At 38.0% G+C, this 17155-nt stretch overlaps 7 protein-coding genes across 7 annotated transcripts; 3 read left to right on the top strand and 4 right to left on the bottom strand. All coding sequences in view use genetic code 12, as the record gives it.

Annotated features, from left to right (window-relative positions):
- Positions 1 to 76: 76 nt before the first annotated feature.
- On the top strand, positions 77 to 799 carry RPS3 (40S ribosomal protein uS3; the record flags this gene model as incomplete). The annotated part of the gene is made up of 1 exon (XM_067691252.1): positions 77 to 799. The coding sequence occupies one exon, from the start codon at positions 77 to 79 to the stop codon at positions 797 to 799; it is 723 nt and encodes a 240-aa protein (XP_067549635.1).
- A 1229-nt stretch (positions 800 to 2028) lies between these two features.
- I9W82_002399 (TMEM14 family protein) lies at positions 2029 to 2355 on the bottom strand (the record flags this gene model as incomplete). Its single annotated transcript, XM_067691249.1, has 1 exon — positions 2029 to 2355. The coding sequence occupies one exon, from the start codon at positions 2353 to 2355 to the stop codon at positions 2029 to 2031; it is 327 nt and encodes a 108-aa protein (XP_067549634.1).
- Positions 2356 to 2663: 308 nt separating this feature from the next.
- MNT4 (Mnt4p) lies at positions 2664 to 6004 on the top strand (the record flags this gene model as incomplete). Its single annotated transcript, XM_067691248.1, has 4 exons — positions 2664 to 2682; positions 2736 to 3019; positions 3392 to 5208; positions 5467 to 6004. 4 exons carry the CDS (start codon positions 2664 to 2666, stop codon positions 6002 to 6004), a joined length of 2658 nt encoding a protein of 885 aa, XP_067549633.1.
- A 2625-nt stretch (positions 6005 to 8629) lies between these two features.
- I9W82_002397 (uncharacterized protein) lies at positions 8630 to 9898 on the bottom strand (the record flags this gene model as incomplete). The annotated part of the gene is made up of 1 exon (XM_067691247.1): positions 8630 to 9898. One exon carries the CDS (start codon positions 9896 to 9898, stop codon positions 8630 to 8632), a length of 1269 nt encoding a protein of 422 aa, XP_067549632.1.
- Positions 9899 to 11930: 2032 nt separating this feature from the next.
- On the bottom strand, positions 11931 to 12764 carry YCP4 (flavodoxin-like fold family protein; the record flags this gene model as incomplete). The annotated part of the gene is made up of 1 exon (XM_067691246.1): positions 11931 to 12764. The coding sequence occupies one exon, from the start codon at positions 12762 to 12764 to the stop codon at positions 11931 to 11933; it is 834 nt and encodes a 277-aa protein (XP_067549631.1).
- A 1434-nt stretch (positions 12765 to 14198) lies between these two features.
- On the top strand, positions 14199 to 14927 carry PST3 (flavodoxin-like fold family protein; the record flags this gene model as incomplete). The annotated part of the gene is made up of 1 exon (XM_067691245.1): positions 14199 to 14927. One exon carries the CDS (start codon positions 14199 to 14201, stop codon positions 14925 to 14927), a length of 729 nt encoding a protein of 242 aa, XP_067549630.1.
- A 79-nt stretch (positions 14928 to 15006) lies between these two features.
- Positions 15007 to 16791, bottom strand: I9W82_002394 (uncharacterized protein; the record flags this gene model as incomplete). The annotated part of the gene is made up of 1 exon (XM_067691244.1): positions 15007 to 16791. The coding sequence occupies one exon, from the start codon at positions 16789 to 16791 to the stop codon at positions 15007 to 15009; it is 1785 nt and encodes a 594-aa protein (XP_067549629.1).
- Between the last annotated feature and the right edge of the window lie 364 nt (positions 16792 to 17155).

The raw sequence follows: 17155 nt of genomic DNA, 5'->3' as shown, positions 1-17155 counted from the left end.
TTGAAAGTGAAAAATCTGAAAACCAAAAAAGTACATCCCAGCAACCACATTTCCTTAACTCCATAACTCCCCAACAATGGTCAACCCAACTATCTTATCCAAAAAGAAGAAATTAGTAGCTGACGGTGTCTTCTACGCTGAATTGAACGAATTTTTCACCAGAGAATTAGCTGAACAAGGTTATGCTGGTGTTGAAGTTAGAAAAACTCCATCCAAATTGGAAGTTATCGTCAAGGCCTCCAACACTCAAGGAGTCTTGGGTGAACAAGGTAGAAGAATCCATGAATTAACCTCCTTGATTGTCAAGAGATTCAAATTGTCACCAGAAGGTATTGCCATCTATGCTGAAAGAGTTGAAGAAAGAGGATTGTCAGCTGCTGTTCAAGCCGAAGCTTTGAAGGCTAAATTGTTGAACGGTTTGCCAATCAGAAGAGCCGCCTACGGTGTTTTGAGATTCGCTATGGGAGCTGGTGCTAAGGGTGTTGAAGTTGTTATCTCAGGTAAATTGAGAGCTGCTAGAGCCAAGTCACAAAAATACGCTGATGGTTTCATGATCCACTCTGGTCAACCAACCAACGACTTCATTGATATTGCTATTAGACACGTTTTGATGAGACAAGGTGTCTTGGGTGTCAAGGTCAAGATTATGAAGGACCCTGCTGCAAACAGATTCGGACCAAAATCCTTGCCTGATGCAGTCAAGATCCAAGAAGCTAAAGAAGATGATGAAGCTATTCCAGCTCCATATGTCAAGAGCTACAAACAACAACCACAAGAGGAACAACAAGAACAAGAGTAAATAGTATTTAGATAATTTTAGTTCATTTTCTCTCTTTTTTTTTAATATTTTTATTTCTCTTTGAGTCTTTTGCTCTCTTCATATCATCTTTGGTTTTCACTTTTCTTCACTTTGATCCAATTCAATCAATTCACCAAGAAGCTGCAACTTCTCCCTAGGGTAAGTGTGATAATATATGGCATTACGCACAATATTTTCCACTGTCGTTTAAATTACTTTGCGACATTTCTGTTAACAAGAATCGCGTTAGAACTACATGCGTTCCAATGTCATTGAACTAATAACAGTTTCTATAATGTATGTAGAGGAGAAGTTGAAGTGCAATATAAGAGAAGGAAATGTTTTTTTTGGCTGATTCTGAAGGAGGAGAGGATGGAAATAGCGATACGAGACTATTGTTGATTTTAGGAAACACTATGCTATCACATTCTCGTATTACCATTGTAGAAAATTACTATCGCCGAGTGGTTCAGTTATTCAGAACTACGTCATGAATATACTCAACTCAACTTCAAGTGATACAGAACGGATAGAAGAGTGTAGAAAAAAAAAAATTTGCTCGGAGTTTTTCCGGTTTTGTGCAGTAGAAGATAACAATCAATTTTTTTTTTAAAATGACTCAAGTCTTAAAGTCGGTTATATGAAATGCAATCAACTAAGCAATAAGTGAGAGTAATGATGAAGAAAGTAGGTGTAGTGTATTTGGGAATATCCTCGTGCCGTAGACGTGCTCTGAATACATCCTTAATGCCGACGTTCCATTCGTAAAACACCTCGGCAATAAAGAAAAAATAAAGTATGACTTTCCCCATATTTTGACACAAAATCTCCTTTTTTTTTTATAATCTTTCCGTTTATTTCGGACTTATACCTCCACGATTCCAAAATCATCACACGCCATTGAAATCTATTGGAATATAAATAGGAGACTAAAAAACCCCCATGTTTTCAAAAGATATAACTTTTTCTTTCTTCAGTTTTTACACTACACAATGAACTTCTTAGAATTAGCACCAATAACTAGACAAGCATATACGCCAAAAGTGGCACCTACTTCGTCACCAAGCACGCAAACGAGCAGTCCCAAACTTGAGGATAAAGAATCTTTGGAAAAAGTGCCGGTAATTTATATCCAATAAGTTTTGTTTTATAGTATTTATGATTTAACGAATAAATGATTATGTATTTCGACTACCCAGTAGAACTTTCTTTGTTACTATGTAAATTATCTAAACTCTTTGAATCTGTCCAATTCTCTTGTAATAAAATCCGCCTGATAACACACCCAAAACCAACAACAAAAGCGGAACCGGTTTTTGAAAGTCGGTAGCAATTGACCTAGCTAAACCAGCAAGCAACAACATGATACTAGCAACCAATGCAAACTCCGCTCCGTATTTGGCCCCTTTGTTCGTCTTGTACGCAGAAACAGCATACAAGATGGACGTAGATAATCCACCAACCAAGGAGGGTACGGAGTGTTTGCGAAAGTAGGCCATTGATCCGCCAATGGCACAAAGGCCAGAAAGAATAACTGTTGTGTAATCAATTGCCATTGCTAATGAATTGGTTGTGTTATGTAAAGAGAGAGAAAAATTGGCCTCTATTTATATTTTGTCACGGTACACGTGATAATTGAAAAATCTGGCTTAGTCTACCGATAACCCCGTACCCATCGACTAAGAGGACGTCTCTTAATAGTTCACCAATATACATCCTCTGCTTTCAATCGCCGCATCAAGTAAACGAATACTGGTGCAAATTTAGAACTATAATATGCCAAAGAATCATTGTGCATTTGCTTAAATCTAATGCGGACCGGAGAAAAAAAAATCCAAAACAATTGATCGTCATCTTCATCAGCATGGACGACACCGATAAGCGTATGTTGCAATCACACACATCTTAGATGTAATGACTAACATTCTTTCTCCAGCTGACCCAATCCTCAAACAGGTACCACTAATCAAGAACCCTTCTTATCAACCACCAAAAGCGATATCGCTACGAACTAATTATAGCAAGCTCTTGCCAACTTTGTCTCAAACAGTGATACCACCAAACCTTACCATATCTAAAGAGGATATTGACAAATGGACTACTGAAGTAGATCAGTTTAAGAATAGGATTCATAGCGAGCTAAGAGAGGATGATTCTGTGACCAATTACGAGACTTGGATTAAAGAACAGAGTACCAAATTTGCCCCAGGATTTGATTACGTACTTACGCCGAAGAAATGAGTGAGAGAGAGAGAGAGAGATTACACTGTATAATCCTATGTATTCAATAACAAGGCTGATCCGTTAAACTTTCATTGTATTTTTGTGATACTTCAAATGATCTTTCTTCTGACCGCGTCTGGGACTGGGTCGACGTGTGTGGGGCGAAGTAAACTTTTCAACCTTTTTTTTTTTTCTCGTCCTTTCAAATTTATTTTTCAGATTTAGGTTATACATTATCAGTACAGAAAGACTGCAAAAAGAAGGAAAGAGTCCATGAGATACAAAAGCCGCTTGAGACAGATCCTATTGATATGTTCCATCCTTGCACTAGCACTCGTGTTTTACTACCACAACAGATCACTAGCACAGCCCCTACCACCAAATCGCAAATTTGATTTAATAAAGAATCGAAATACATTCAAGAATCCAGTTTTTGCTCAATGGAAAGTACCTACTAAAGCACAACGGTTTGTGAATCTACCGTTGAAGGATAGATGCGATTTGTATTTCAAGAGTGCTACTGCTGCTGAATTCGATGTTAATTTTTGGAACAGTTTCAAGCCTGATCCTCATGTATATAAACGAAGAAAATGGATTAGAGATAGGACGAGACTGGAAAAGAGGAAATATAAAAAAACTGCTGATTGGAAGGAAGAGTATGATAGACAAATTGCTTTGGAATTTGCAACTGTTGCTAAAGAATATTCCGGCTTGGAACATAGAATGTTTGACGAAGTAGGGCATATGAAGGTTTTTGGTAAATGCTTTGCAGGTGAGGTGAATAATGGCAATTGCGAAAAACCACAACAAAAGTTGTACCCTTGGTTGACAAATAAGCTTCCGTTGGTTACTACTGTTGATGGCGAGGTGAAACTGAAACAAGTTGAAGGGTGTGTAACACAATCATTGGTTGCAAATGAGGGTCAAGGAATTGTTATCCCCACACAATCGAAACATGTTGATAATGTGTGTAGATTGATGAATTCATTGATTGCTCTTGAGAACAAGTTGCCAATCGAAATAGCACACTTGTCTCTTTCAGAAGAGGAAAGAGCAAAGATTGTATCTGCAGCAAGAAACTCAACTACATTCACACAAAAGGTTTCATTTATCGATTTGAAGCCAACATTGCAATTGGAAAAGTTTCCATTCTTCTCAAAGATGGATGGTATTCTACCAACATTGAGTCTCATTTTCAACTCATTTGCTGAAGTGGTGTTGTTGAGTGAAAATACAATCCCTTTAAACAATCTAGAGGCTCTATTCCAAAACTCAAGATACAAGTCAAGTGGAAGATTCTTTTTCAGAGCTCGTCCTTATTTGGAGAGAGAAAAGTTTAATCCCGGGTTCCATGAAATTACATCCTTGATGAAACATCACTTGTCACCAAGTTCTGATGAGGTTAAATTTTTCAACTTGTCAAATCCTGATTCATCACTTGCAACTTCAAGATTTTACAAGCATCTGTTTCGTAATATCATTGATACCAATGTCATTGTCATGAAGAAGCTGAAGAATCTATCAGGTTTGCTAATTACAATAAACTTGCACTTTTACAATGTTTTAAAGTTTCGACTCACTGACAAGAACATGTCTGATTTAATTTGGATTGGTCAAGAAGTTTCTGGACAAGAAGTCACCTTCAATAATCATTATCCAGTGATGGCTGGTATTTACACACCTGAACAAAATCTACCAAGAGATGCCAAACACTCAAATGAAATTTGTTCCTCATCGATGGCTCAATTGTCAGAAACTGACGATCTTTCATTACTTTACATCACCTCGGATCAATTAAAGAACTCACTAAAGTATTCAGACTCAATGAAGCACGTTTTTGAACAGAAATACGTGACAAAGTACACCGAATTGGTGGATAACTTATTTGACCCTAACGATCACGAGAAAACAGAAATGTCACGAGTTAATTACAATGAAGTTACAAAACTTTCACGCAATCCATTACTTATTGAACACATCATTATACCACCCACCTTGACTAGTGTTGTATACGTGCATCATTTTGAAGAGCCAAATGAGGCCTGGGTTGATCAATCAAATCTTGTATCTGAACGAATGAGGCACGATGGTAGGAAATATTTCTGTGCTTATGATGCTGTTGGTAATCCTATGGATGAAGGGGTGAAAGGGTTTACAATCAATCTTGATGATGAAACGTTTGCAAAGTATGATAAGATTACAAGAGCGTGGTGTTTATAATAGTAAGTAGCATATTGAGGTAGCGCAAAAAAAATGTGTTGCAAAAATCCTCAAGGAAACAATAAAATGATATCAATTGCATGAGACAGCATGAGTCAACTAAGAGAAGTAGATGCTAAGAGGGGAATAATTAGAAATGCGAGCCAAGAGAAAGAAGCACTAAAGGCTAAGCGTCTTCCTACACTAAAACAACCAAGGAGCCTCAAGAGATTACCAACTCGAAGGTTTGCATCAATCAAGGACCACAGTGCAAAACCGGTCAATTCTCAAATGAAGAAAGAGAAACTTGATCGTGATGCTGCTACATCTGCTACTACTCCCAGCTACGTATTGATCCACAAACAATCCGAAATGTTTAAGAACTTCATCTTTCTAAACCAGGACTTTTCAATTGGTCCCTACAAGGTTATCAAAATGATCAAGCCAGAATTATACAATGTTGAGGTAGGTCTAAGCACCTCATACGGTACGAATTTCCCGCAATCGGTATTAAAACAATATACAAGTTCCCGATATTCACAAAATCCACCATCAAATACCTACATGTTGAAATCTTGCGCAAGAAACAATTTGATTTCGGCAATTGTTGGATGGGATCCTCGTGATAAGCTAATCGCTATGACTTTTAAGTGTTGTCATCCTTTACATTGTGTTGTGTTTGATTTGGTTGATGCGGCAGTGGCAATTGAATCAGTTTCAAGTACTTTATTTCCTCAATTGGCTAAAGAATTTAATGAAGCTTTGAAAGCGGAGGTGATATAGAAGCATGTGTTGCCTTATGTTTTTATTGCCAAATATTTTGTATATAAAAGCCACGTGAATAAAATGTGATTGTCAGTCATATATCATGTGACTTTTCTATGATGTGTTTTGCGCAAAATAAAAATTTCCAACAATTCAGCCTTATGGCTCAGTTGTCCGCACCGGCAACTTGTCCGAGTGGTTAAGGAGATGCCCTGCTAAGCTACTAAGCAAGCGGTTAAGGCATTGCGCTTTGCGTGCGCAGGTTCGAACCCTGCAGTTGTCGTTATTTTTTTAACTTTTTTATACAATCAATTCTTTTTTTTTTGCCAACTGAATACTGTACTCTCTAATAAAGCTTCATCGATGTAAGCGAGTGTGTGTGATTTGCTTCGACTGTAGTCATCGCGTAGCTTCTCTTTTATTTCATAGAAAAGGCTAGTTTTGCAACTTTTAGATTCTTTACTTTATTTTATTCACTTTTTTGGGTAAAGATTGCTACAAAAAATTATCTCCCACATTGATTACCTCCTCCATCCATCAATCTGATTATATAGATATATACATTTACAAATCACTGGTGCCTTTAAAGGTAACCAGTGATCCATTCTCTTGTTGTTATTGGTTTCTTTTACTCCCAAATAGTTGCAAAACAATGCAGATGATATCTCGATGACGCAAAACGGGTTATTCTAGTAAGAAGACGAAAAGAAACTGACCTACAAGTGACACAGCCGACGAAAGACAGCACTTTTCATAGTCAAAAGGTGCCAGATGGGAAAACGTACAAGGAAGTCGTTTAGTATTTTCTCCATTCGCCTATTGACAACACTGCATGACGTAGTTGGTTCTGGTTATTTTACGCTTTTGACGCATGCAGCGCTTACACTTTTTCCTAAATGTAGTAATATTTTATGCGTGGTTGAGAGACGACAAATAAGAGAGAGAGAGAGAGAGCTGGGGAGGAAGTGCGCTGATTGCAGAAGCAGGAAATGGGGTATATGTGGTGTGACATTGACATTATTTACATCTAGCCCTAACCCTAATGCAAATGCTAATGTTTGGAAAAACCAGTTTGTGTTTGAGTTTGTGTTTGAGTTTGTGTTGTTTTGAGTGCTAATGTTTAGGAGAGATAATAAAAAAAATTGAAAAATTTTTTAAATCCCGCATAGTTAAGAGATTCCCTTGACTCTGCTTTAACTAAATTAGGGAAATAAAAATCTCATGATAATAAAAATTACACGACTCTCTCGGTCGTCCCCCTCTCGCACCATTCCGCTCTGTCCCGACCTACGCACACACACTATCCCTATTACGCTCAACTCTAATTTAAAAAGAAAGAAAAAAAAAATATCAGTCGACCCAATAGGAGATTTCCCACGTAAGGTTTCTTTTACGGAGTAACAAATTTGTTAATCCCCTTCAAACGCAAGTTTAGGGGTTGTGACGAGTAGTTGTTTTCGAGTCAAGATCCTTGTCATATATACACACAATGAAGAAAGCTAAGCCCTATTGATGAGAGACTCTACTGAGGTGTATTTGTGTATTTTGTTTATTGTTCACAACTCACAATGCATCTCTCTCTCTCTCTCTCTCTCATTCAGCCCAACACAGCGGAAAAAATAAAAATAAAAAAAATAAAAAAATTAATTTTTTATATATAAAAGAGACATAAAGGATTCTCCTCGAGAATCAAAACAGAATAACAAGACCTACAACTCAATTCCCTTTTTCTTCAATCTTCATATACTAGTCACATATAATGTGCTAGTGCCAACCCAGCACAGACAGAGTTTGATTTCTACTACACTTCAGGCACAACCAATAGCCTTATCCACATACTTTCAGTTCAAAAACGTTCCTCCATAATATCCTTTTGGATGAGTAAGGTGACAATGTGGCTGCTATTCGACTCAAGATCAAAGGATAGTTCAAACAGGTTTGACAAATTCGACGAGAAGAAGGATTATTGCAAGAGATGTAAAAATAAGAAGGAGAAGCCAATGGTGGTTACTTTTAGTCTTAAATAATGATTTAATGTACGAAAAAACAAGTTAGTTTCAATTGCAGTTTAAATGTGGATTGTGGTTGATGATTGTGGTTGCAGTTGTAGTTTTAGCAGTTCTCTAACTGTAGAGGAAACCTTTAGACTGCAAAAAAATTAAAAATGGCGAAAAAGTGCCCAAGAATTACTTCCCAAGAGACTATCAGATCTCTTCACAAACAATTTATGCCCATCTACAGAATTAACACATCATCCCCAATGAAAAAACGAAAATGTACGAAAGCTCGTAGAGTCAAAACTTCATTTAATTTGAAATCACAACTGAACATTAGCACTTCACTAAAAAGGGAAAATAAAAAAGGGAGATTTGACTCTCTCCTCTTCTTCTCCTCCCCTTTTCCACTTTATCGGGCTAGAGAGTACGTCCACACTAGGGTAAAAGCTCTTCTATGGAGCAATGTACCGGCATGACCGCTCAATGCAAGTGTCCCGAATAGTTAATTAGCAAAGAAGAAAAGAAGAAAGAGAGAAAGAGAGAAAGAGAATCTTTTCAAATTTTTTTTTTGTTGTTGCTGGCGATGAAGTATCTTGAGCTCTTCACGTGACTTGTTCGATTATGAAATAGAGAATATACAAATTAATCAAGAGCCCAACTTCTTATGCAAGTGCTCAACTTTAACCCGTTTTGATAAGCCTACTCTCGTTCTAGGAGTGTTGACAATGGCTGAAAGTGGTTTCGACGCAATCCTCTTTCGTTTGAGAATACGTTGCTTATTCTCTTGACTGTGGGAGTTTACTGTACCACTCAGCAAAGAAGGTAAAACACTGGCCCTCTTATTCAATTCCTCATCCTTGGAGTCAGACACTTCCTTTCCAGATTTTACAGCAGGTTTATCCTTTCCAGTATCAGCTAGTTTCTTATCACTGTAACCAGCAGGTGCTTCAACTTTCACTTCAAAAGCGGGCTTTTTCACTATTTTCTCTTTCTTAACGAGCACTCCAGGGACGGCGATAGCCTCTTGCTTCAAACACTCCTTTTTCACAAACAGTTTCTCTTTCACTTCTTCATCCATGTAATCTCGTTCCCTTTTTATAACCACCTTTGGATCAAGCTCCTCCTTTACAAATCCACCACCAAGGTTTGAGGCCAGCTCAACCTTAGGCATTAACACACCACCTTTGTGCTCACTTTTGACCACCTTCTTCTCCTTAGAAATAGGAGTTGAACATCGTTGTATCTCAGTCACATCAAACTTCTGTTCATGGATTGGACTTAATGATCGTATTTCTGGTAAATCCTTCAACAATTCAGATTTATCCAACTCTTCTGTTGTCTCATCTTCAATGTCAATATTTCGTTCCAATTCGGAATCTACACTTGAACTGTTATCTGCAACCACTTGACTGCTTCCAATGAGTATCACATCATCGTCATCGCCATTACAAGACACTCTGTCAGAGCATCTGCTAGACCCCCTTTGATTCACAGTCCCTTCCAATCCATCGCTATCCAGCAACGATGAACATGGGTTTGATCTTGAACTCTCTTTGGAACCCACAGCGCAACACTTTTCATCACCACCCAGAGCAAAGTCAACACAGTGAAAGTTTTCATTGCTCAATTGAGACTCCACAGTTCCACTGCCATCGTACACTAAGTAGTCTTCTTCCATTGTAAATGTTGGCAACACCGAGTTCAATTTTGTTTGAAACGTCGATTGCGAAGTGGTACTCACCGGTAGTAGCTCCATATCATCCTCGCTATCAGAAACATGAGTGATTTCATTGTCTGCTGTGTATGGACGTCGACATGTCCTATCAGTAGTTGGCTTGTTGGTTAATGGTTCTGAATAAGATCGACATTGTGGGTCTGGACGTAGTTGTTGATCTTGTCGTAGCTGATCTGACATATTTGTAGCGTTGTTATATTTAAGTCTTGAATTGAGACCAGTCCCAATTCTATCTCTATACTTCATTAATACCTTTTGTAAACATAGAGTTGGTTGTAAAAAAATAATCCACGTCTGAAATGAGAAATCATAAAGTACTAAGAGCGCTACCAAATGTATCTAAAATGGAAATACTTGAAGAAGATATACGTACAGGGGTTCTAATCTTCATCCATCAAGCTACAGGTGTGCTTCCACTCTATTGTTTACTACGCGTTTACTTGATTCCAGGGTAAACTGTGATTCCTCCTTTTGTACATGCCGCGCGTCTTACTAACGAGATTCTTTTTTTCTGCAAAGAGGGAAAAACTTCTCCTTTCCCCAATCCTTTCTTTCTTTCTTCTTCTTTGGCAACAATATTCATTAATCCAATCGTTATCTCAACTTAATCATTGGGATATGCTCACGTTCCACTTTCAAATTAGAAGAGTATACTAGGAAAACTTGTTCTCGCAAGTGTGACTTCTGCTGCTCCTTTTTCCCCATACCATTGCCCCATAATCCAAACATGTCAATGCAGCGTCAAAAACTGTGCAAATTGTTCAACTGTTGATAATACATGTCCAAAATATAATAAGCTGGTACGGTACATCGTCCATAATTGCGTGTGCCGTGGCGATGCATAAAACTAGCCCTTTTAATGACATCTAAAGAAAAAGCTGGACCAAAATTCATTTTCTATACCAAAGACGAATGAGATGAAGCTTTCGGAATTTTGTTGAGAGGCAGTTTGAACTAACCTCAATACTTTGGACATCCTAACCCTTTCTTGGGTGGGATTTTGTATTTTGCTAGAAAGAGAGGAATTTTGAAAGATTTCGAAATCTTTGGCTTTTATTGATTTCCCTCATTTTTGGTCAACGAGTTGAGTGGATTCAATTTGGGAGACTGATTGATTGGAGGATTACCTCCGGAAGCCCGGAATGGCTTACGAATGACTGATTGTGCTTTACAAAAGAGAAGAGCTTGAGGAACGTTAGAGTTGCTCGCTTTCTACCATGTGCACGTCTCTTATTTCAAGATAATGGCCTGGGATTTTCATCAATAACCTGATCAGTGATTCCTCCTTGATGATGCTACTTCACGTTGCGCCCGTTTGTTAAATGAGGAAGAAAAGATCTTCGAGGGTCTTTTTCCGTTTTCGTTATTGGTTGATATTTTCCTTTCGCGAAATACCCCCTCACTTCTACCACATACTCCGTTTTGTTTTGTTTTATATGTTTATTGGATCTTAATGTTTTTTTTGTTTTGGAGAGGCTATATTCCCTTACCTCAAGGGAATTCCAAAATCAAAAGAAAGGAGTGTGTTCTTATGAGCGCACTCCGAAAGACCAAATATGTCTGAAACAAGAATCTGATTGTGAGTGATTTTATTCGTCGACACCCCCCCATTGAGCTTTAATGGTTTTCTTTTTTTGGATTCGCAGTCCAAATTTTTTTTGGCTTTAGTATTTGGTGATCATTTGAACGTCAAGGGGACTGACATTGTCATTGTTACCGGCTCAGAAAACTGTTGCTTAAATTAAACTTGTTTTTATTTCCTTTCGGGGAGGTAAAGGGGATCAAACTATTGGGTTAACTCAATAAGGCTGGGTTTTCTCCTAATCCTTGTTGTTTGTCATCAAAGCATCTATACTTGATTCAAGGGGCTTTCCTTTAGGGATAGTATTCCAATACTCTATCAGAGTATGTTTGATGATAGCGTATGTGCTTTTCGAATGATGGGGATGAAAGTTTTTGAGTACCATAGTGTATCCTTAAAGTTTATTTTATTAGCGACGCTTTGGAATGTTTGAGTTGGGCGTGGCATGTGAGGAAGGGGCAATAGATGGGGGATTTGACTGTGGGATTACGTGAGAAAGATTGGATTTGAAGTTGTCCTTCTACTTATTTTTGTATGTATTATTGGACTTTTCATCAAAGGATTTTTACTACTAACACTTAGGAAAACTGATACCCTTAACGGGGTCATTTATTATCTAAATAGTTCTCTTTACATTATTATACATTTAGAACAGAAACTTTTATCTTCTGACTCTGGAGCTTTGGCAGATTGTTGAGCTCTAGCTTCGGCTGGTTTCTCTTTAGTTTGAGCTGGTTGTTGTGCAGCAGCTGATTTCTCTTTAGTTTGAGCTGGTTGTTGTGCAGCAGCTGATTTCTCTTTAGTTTGAGCTGGTTGTTGTGCAGCAGCAGCAGCAGATTTAGACTCGGTCTTCTTTTCTCCTGAACAAAACTTGACAGCCAGTTGAGCAAACACTTCTCCTTGTGTAGCAGCAACTTCCTTTTCCAACTCAGTTGGTTGTCTTGAACCATCACCACCAGCAAAAGTACCAGCACCGTATGGAGAACCACCATGGATCTCTTCCAAGTTAGATTGCAATGCGAAAGCCTTTGCATAACCCAAAGGAATATAAATCAAACCATGATGAGCCAAGAAATTCAATGAGTTACGAACAGTTGTCTCTTGTCCACCACCTTGAGTACCAGTGGATACGAATATACCAGCTGGCTTACCTGCCAAAGCACCTTGAGCCCATAATCCACCAGTGGCAGCAAAGAATTCAAAAAATTGTGCTGGTAAAGTACCAAATCTCGTTGGGATACCGAAAAGGAAAGCATCGTATTCGGTTAATGTGTCTAATGTGGCAATTGGCACATCCTTAGGTTTAGGAGCCGCATGTAATTGATCAAGAACATCTTGAGGTAAAGTTTCTGGGACTTGAAATAAATCTGCTTTGTAGCCGGCTTTGGAAACACCTTCTTGTACTGACTTGGCCAAAGTAAGGATATGTCCATATGTTGAATATACAATAATTGCAACCTTCATTATTCCTGCTATGTGAGTTGTTTGATTGTTGTAATCACGCGACGATGGTAGAGTAGAAGTGGCTATTAGGAGTGTGAAAAAAAAAAAACAAACGAAACAAAGTGCAATAAAACCGAGAAACCAAATTGGAAAAGGTTATGAATTGATATATGCACAAGGTGAGTTATGCTTTTGTCAGCTGGTTTACTTTAAAAAATTTGGACGCTTTATATTTGAAAACAGATGGTTTTTTCTTTGTGAATAATTTTGCATTTTAGTTTGTGTAAAAATAACAAATTGTCAGCTTTTAGTAAAACAACTTTTTAGAATTTGTCAAAAGATTGTAATAATGGTAATTGCATACATCTGAATGACTGTTCCACTTGTGATACTGTACAACTTTGGCAAAATCGAGGATTTCTCTGTTTGTACGCTTTTGCCGCCAGATTTATACCATGGCGCACCGCCGCGAAGTGGAAGAGTAACGAAAGAAAAAGAATTCGGTGGTAGGACTAAGTTCCGAGAATTTAAAATTACGACTGGACGCGAAATGTACACGCTTGGGGGTTTTAACTCAATTTCCGCCAGATAAGCACATCTCGATTGACGCTAACACTGAACTCCCACTACAGACCCAAATCGTTGGTCTTATATTACTGGTTGCCGGTTTTCTCGGATCAAGACATATTAAAGGTGCACTTGCGCCGCCTCGTTGAAAGGGGACGTAACGTCGTATTCGAGAAAATTCTCCCGTTGATCTAAAAAAAAAAAAAACTCCTGCTGGTTTTAGTTTCTGTTTCCAATTCTGTATGCACATCGTCATAACTTTTTTTTTTTACAAATATTTTAGTAAGGTGACAAAAGCTAAAAAGACAATGGGGTTAGTTACTTCTCTTTTTTTTTTTTTTTTTCTCGGACCAATAACCTATTTTGGGCGGCTAATTTTTTAGTAACCTGAGCTTTACGGTTAGTAAGATTTGTAATAGGGCAGTGCTGGCTCATTGGGTTACAGAGAGGAAGGAGTGTGGAAAGAAGCCACAACAGAGAGTGAAAAGTACTTGCCAATTATGTGGCGTCAAGTAATAATCCAATTGGGATAGAAAATACGACGGGGTTCCGCAGCACTACTCAAAACTATATAGCCTTTGTATTGTTGTTCCACAATCAATATCCTCCGTTACTAAAGCTCTTTTATTAGAAATGTGGTTGCAAAATCACCTACAGACAGTATCTTCTCTCGTTTGTAATTGGTTTAGTAAACGACGGTAAGAAAAGTTTCTTAAAATTTAGGCAGAAAGTGTAGTGGGTTCGATACATGGAGAAATGACGTGTTTGTATACTTGGGGTTTTCATTTGTAATGGATTATATATTTATATTAATAACAAAGATGAATAAATTTTTAGTAATTTTTGTAATATAAAAAAGGAGACACAAATACAACATAAAAATATTCCATGAGTGAAGTCAACACAATTGACATAATTGAAGAGGATATAAATCATTCAAAATCCCCTCAACTTAAAACAAAACCTTCTTCTATTCTAGCATCAAGTCAATTCTATCATATAAACAAAATGGCCCCAAAAGTTGCAATTATCATCTATTCTATGTACCACCACATTGCTCAATTAGCAGAAGAGGAAAAAAAAGGTGTTGAAGCTGCTGGTGGTCAAGCTGATATTTACCAAGTTCCAGAAACTCTTAGTAAAGATGTCTTGGAGGCTATGCACGCACCCCCTAAACCAGACTACCCAATTGCCACCTTGGACACTTTGACATCATACGATGCTTTCCTTTTCGGTATCCCAACTAGATTCGGTAACTACCCAGCTCAATTCAAAGCTTTCTGGGATGCCACTGGTGGTTTGTGGGCTAAAGGTGCTTTGTACGGAAAGATTGCTGGTATTTTCGTTTCTACTGCTACTCAAGGTGGTGGTCAAGAAACTACTGCTGTCAATGCTTTGTCAGTATTGGTTCATCATGGTATCATCTTTGTTCCATTAGGTTACTCCAAGGCTTTTGCATTGCAATCTAACTTGGAAGAGATCCATGGTGGTTCTCCATACGGTGCTGGTACTTTTGCTGGTGGTGATGGTTCAAGACAACCATCTGCTTTGGAAAAGGAAGTTGCTCAAACTCAAGGTAAATCATTCTTTGAAACCGTTGAGAAATACCACAAGTAGAGAGGTTTTATAGAGAAGTTTCATAGTTAAAACGAGATTAAGCTCGCTGGAAAGATATATTTTTGTACTGTATACAGCTCTATTCAATATCACTTTCATCAAATCCAAATATGAAGGTAGAAGAAGAACTCAGTTTGGAGTCCATTTCTGTTAAGTGTTCCCATTTCTTACTTCTACCGGTCTCTTCTTGATATGCTTTCTCTTCCCATTTAGTAACTTGTTTTAAAGCATCCACAACCAAATCATGATGACCTTTCCTGTTCAACAAGTGAACAAAAATTTCAAATATTGGAAGTTTGGGCAAATTGGCCAATTCTCCACAATCCTCACCCAAATAATCAACTTGAGCACCCAATTTATCAAACTTTTGTAAACAACCCACCAAAGCAGCATCAACTGGTGCCACATCTCCACCGTTATCTCTCACAATCGACTCAAGACATTTTTTGACATCTTTCAACCTAAATCCTGAAATTTGCTGCGGTTTATTCTTGAAAAAGTTTAAGACATGGGGTAATTTCGAACTAGGCACAAAGTTTTGGGTAATTGCAATTGAATCATCGATATTTATAACTAAATGCCACCATCCTGCAGGCACATACATGCATTCACCAGGGAATGTAATGCCCACTTGTGGCTCCAAGTTTGAATCACTGTTGATTTTAAACACGTCATTGTAGAAGCCAGAAATCACCCACTCTGCAATACCCACGGGCGACGTAACTTCGCTTTCTTCATCATCAGTTGTTACTCCTGGTGGTTGAATACCTGGTGGAATCATGACCCATAATTTACGCCCCTGAATAGCTACATTCCAAGCTGAAGTTGAATTTGGATCTTTGTGGAATGTTGAGCCTGATCTCGCTGATCCCATGATAAGCCATGCGTGATCAGGTCGACAATTGAAACCTGATTTATCATCCTCAAATACTTTAAAGTAATCCTGTTGGAAAATTTTGGGTGGTTTGTACTCCTTTTTCAAAATCTTCATGGCATCGCTATTGCAATCAAATAAATATAATGGGTTTTCATCGTGATTGCATTGCAAATATTGACAGTATTTCTCAAGATTCCAATTGACTGCCTCTTGTCTAAATTTGACCTTGGGAAATCGTTCCAAAAGAGTTTCAAACGTCCAATGAGGCCATCTTGAATCATCTGAATTAGTTAAAATGAATGGAATATCATGATACACCAGATTGAACTCATCCATTCCTAAATCAGCTTCATTCAACCGTTGGATTCTCCCTGGAGGTAATTTACCCAATTCACCTTTTAAAGAATCTTGATGATACATCTCCTCCTCTTGTAAAAGTTTCTTAAAGATTTGTTTATAATCAACTTGTGAACATTGATAAGGTCGATAAATTTCATCGCAACAAAGTAAATTATTGGGCAATTGTAAATTGGCATTGTATTCAATTGGTATACGCAACACGGTATTTTTCCAAGATCCAAGCCAAGGCAAGTCGTCACACTTTTCTATGTTATCCATATATATTCGTTTCCAAAGCTCTTCATCTGACGTAAGGGCGTATAGAATACGTGAAGTATGTGATAAATTGAGTAAACTTGGTACATCGTCAATAAATGAAATAATGCGAAGGATCAAGTCATATGGAAATCGGTTCAAATCACCTAGTAGTTGCTGGCCCTTGGCTAGTATTTCCGGATCAATGGCAATAAATGTATTTCCACTAGGTTTCACATTCAAGGGATGCTGTTTATTAGCGATGGAAAGTATGGAGATAGCTCTGGAATGAGATGGGTAAGACTTTTGGACCAGTTGTTCTGTCTTTAGTTTCTTCAAAGCTGGTTGGTCTATAGGTACATCACCTATATGATCTAGTGACTCCTTTATCATGGTCAAAGGGTGTTGTTGTGGTTTAGAGATGGATTAAATGGTTGTGAAAAAAGTGAAAAATTTCACAAATTTCTTTTTTCTTTTCTGAAAATGTCGTGACTTTCTGCGACAGACAGATACGACGGAAACTGTCACGACGACACAAGTACCAACCACAGATCAGTTGCAAACTGCTCCGATTCTAGGAGATGCTACGGCTTCAAATGTGTAGCTACAATACTGGGGTGAGAATACTCGTGCCTACAATAGAGCTTGGCTGACTCTTTCCTACAGCCGTCACAAAAGAATGAACAGAACTGGAGAACAATTCCGTCGTCCTATGTAATGTGCTTAAAATCATTCCACTTAATCACTCGGTCGACTG

This window comes from Candida metapsilosis, assembly GCF_017655625.1.
Source record: "Candida metapsilosis strain BP57 chromosome Unknown scaffold2, whole genome shotgun sequence".
NCBI classification, from domain to species: domain Eukaryota; kingdom Fungi; phylum Ascomycota; class Pichiomycetes; order Serinales; family Debaryomycetaceae; genus Lodderomyces; species Lodderomyces metapsilosis.
Note: the sequence above shows the minus strand (reverse complement) of the source record. Positions and strands in the feature narration are given on the sequence as shown.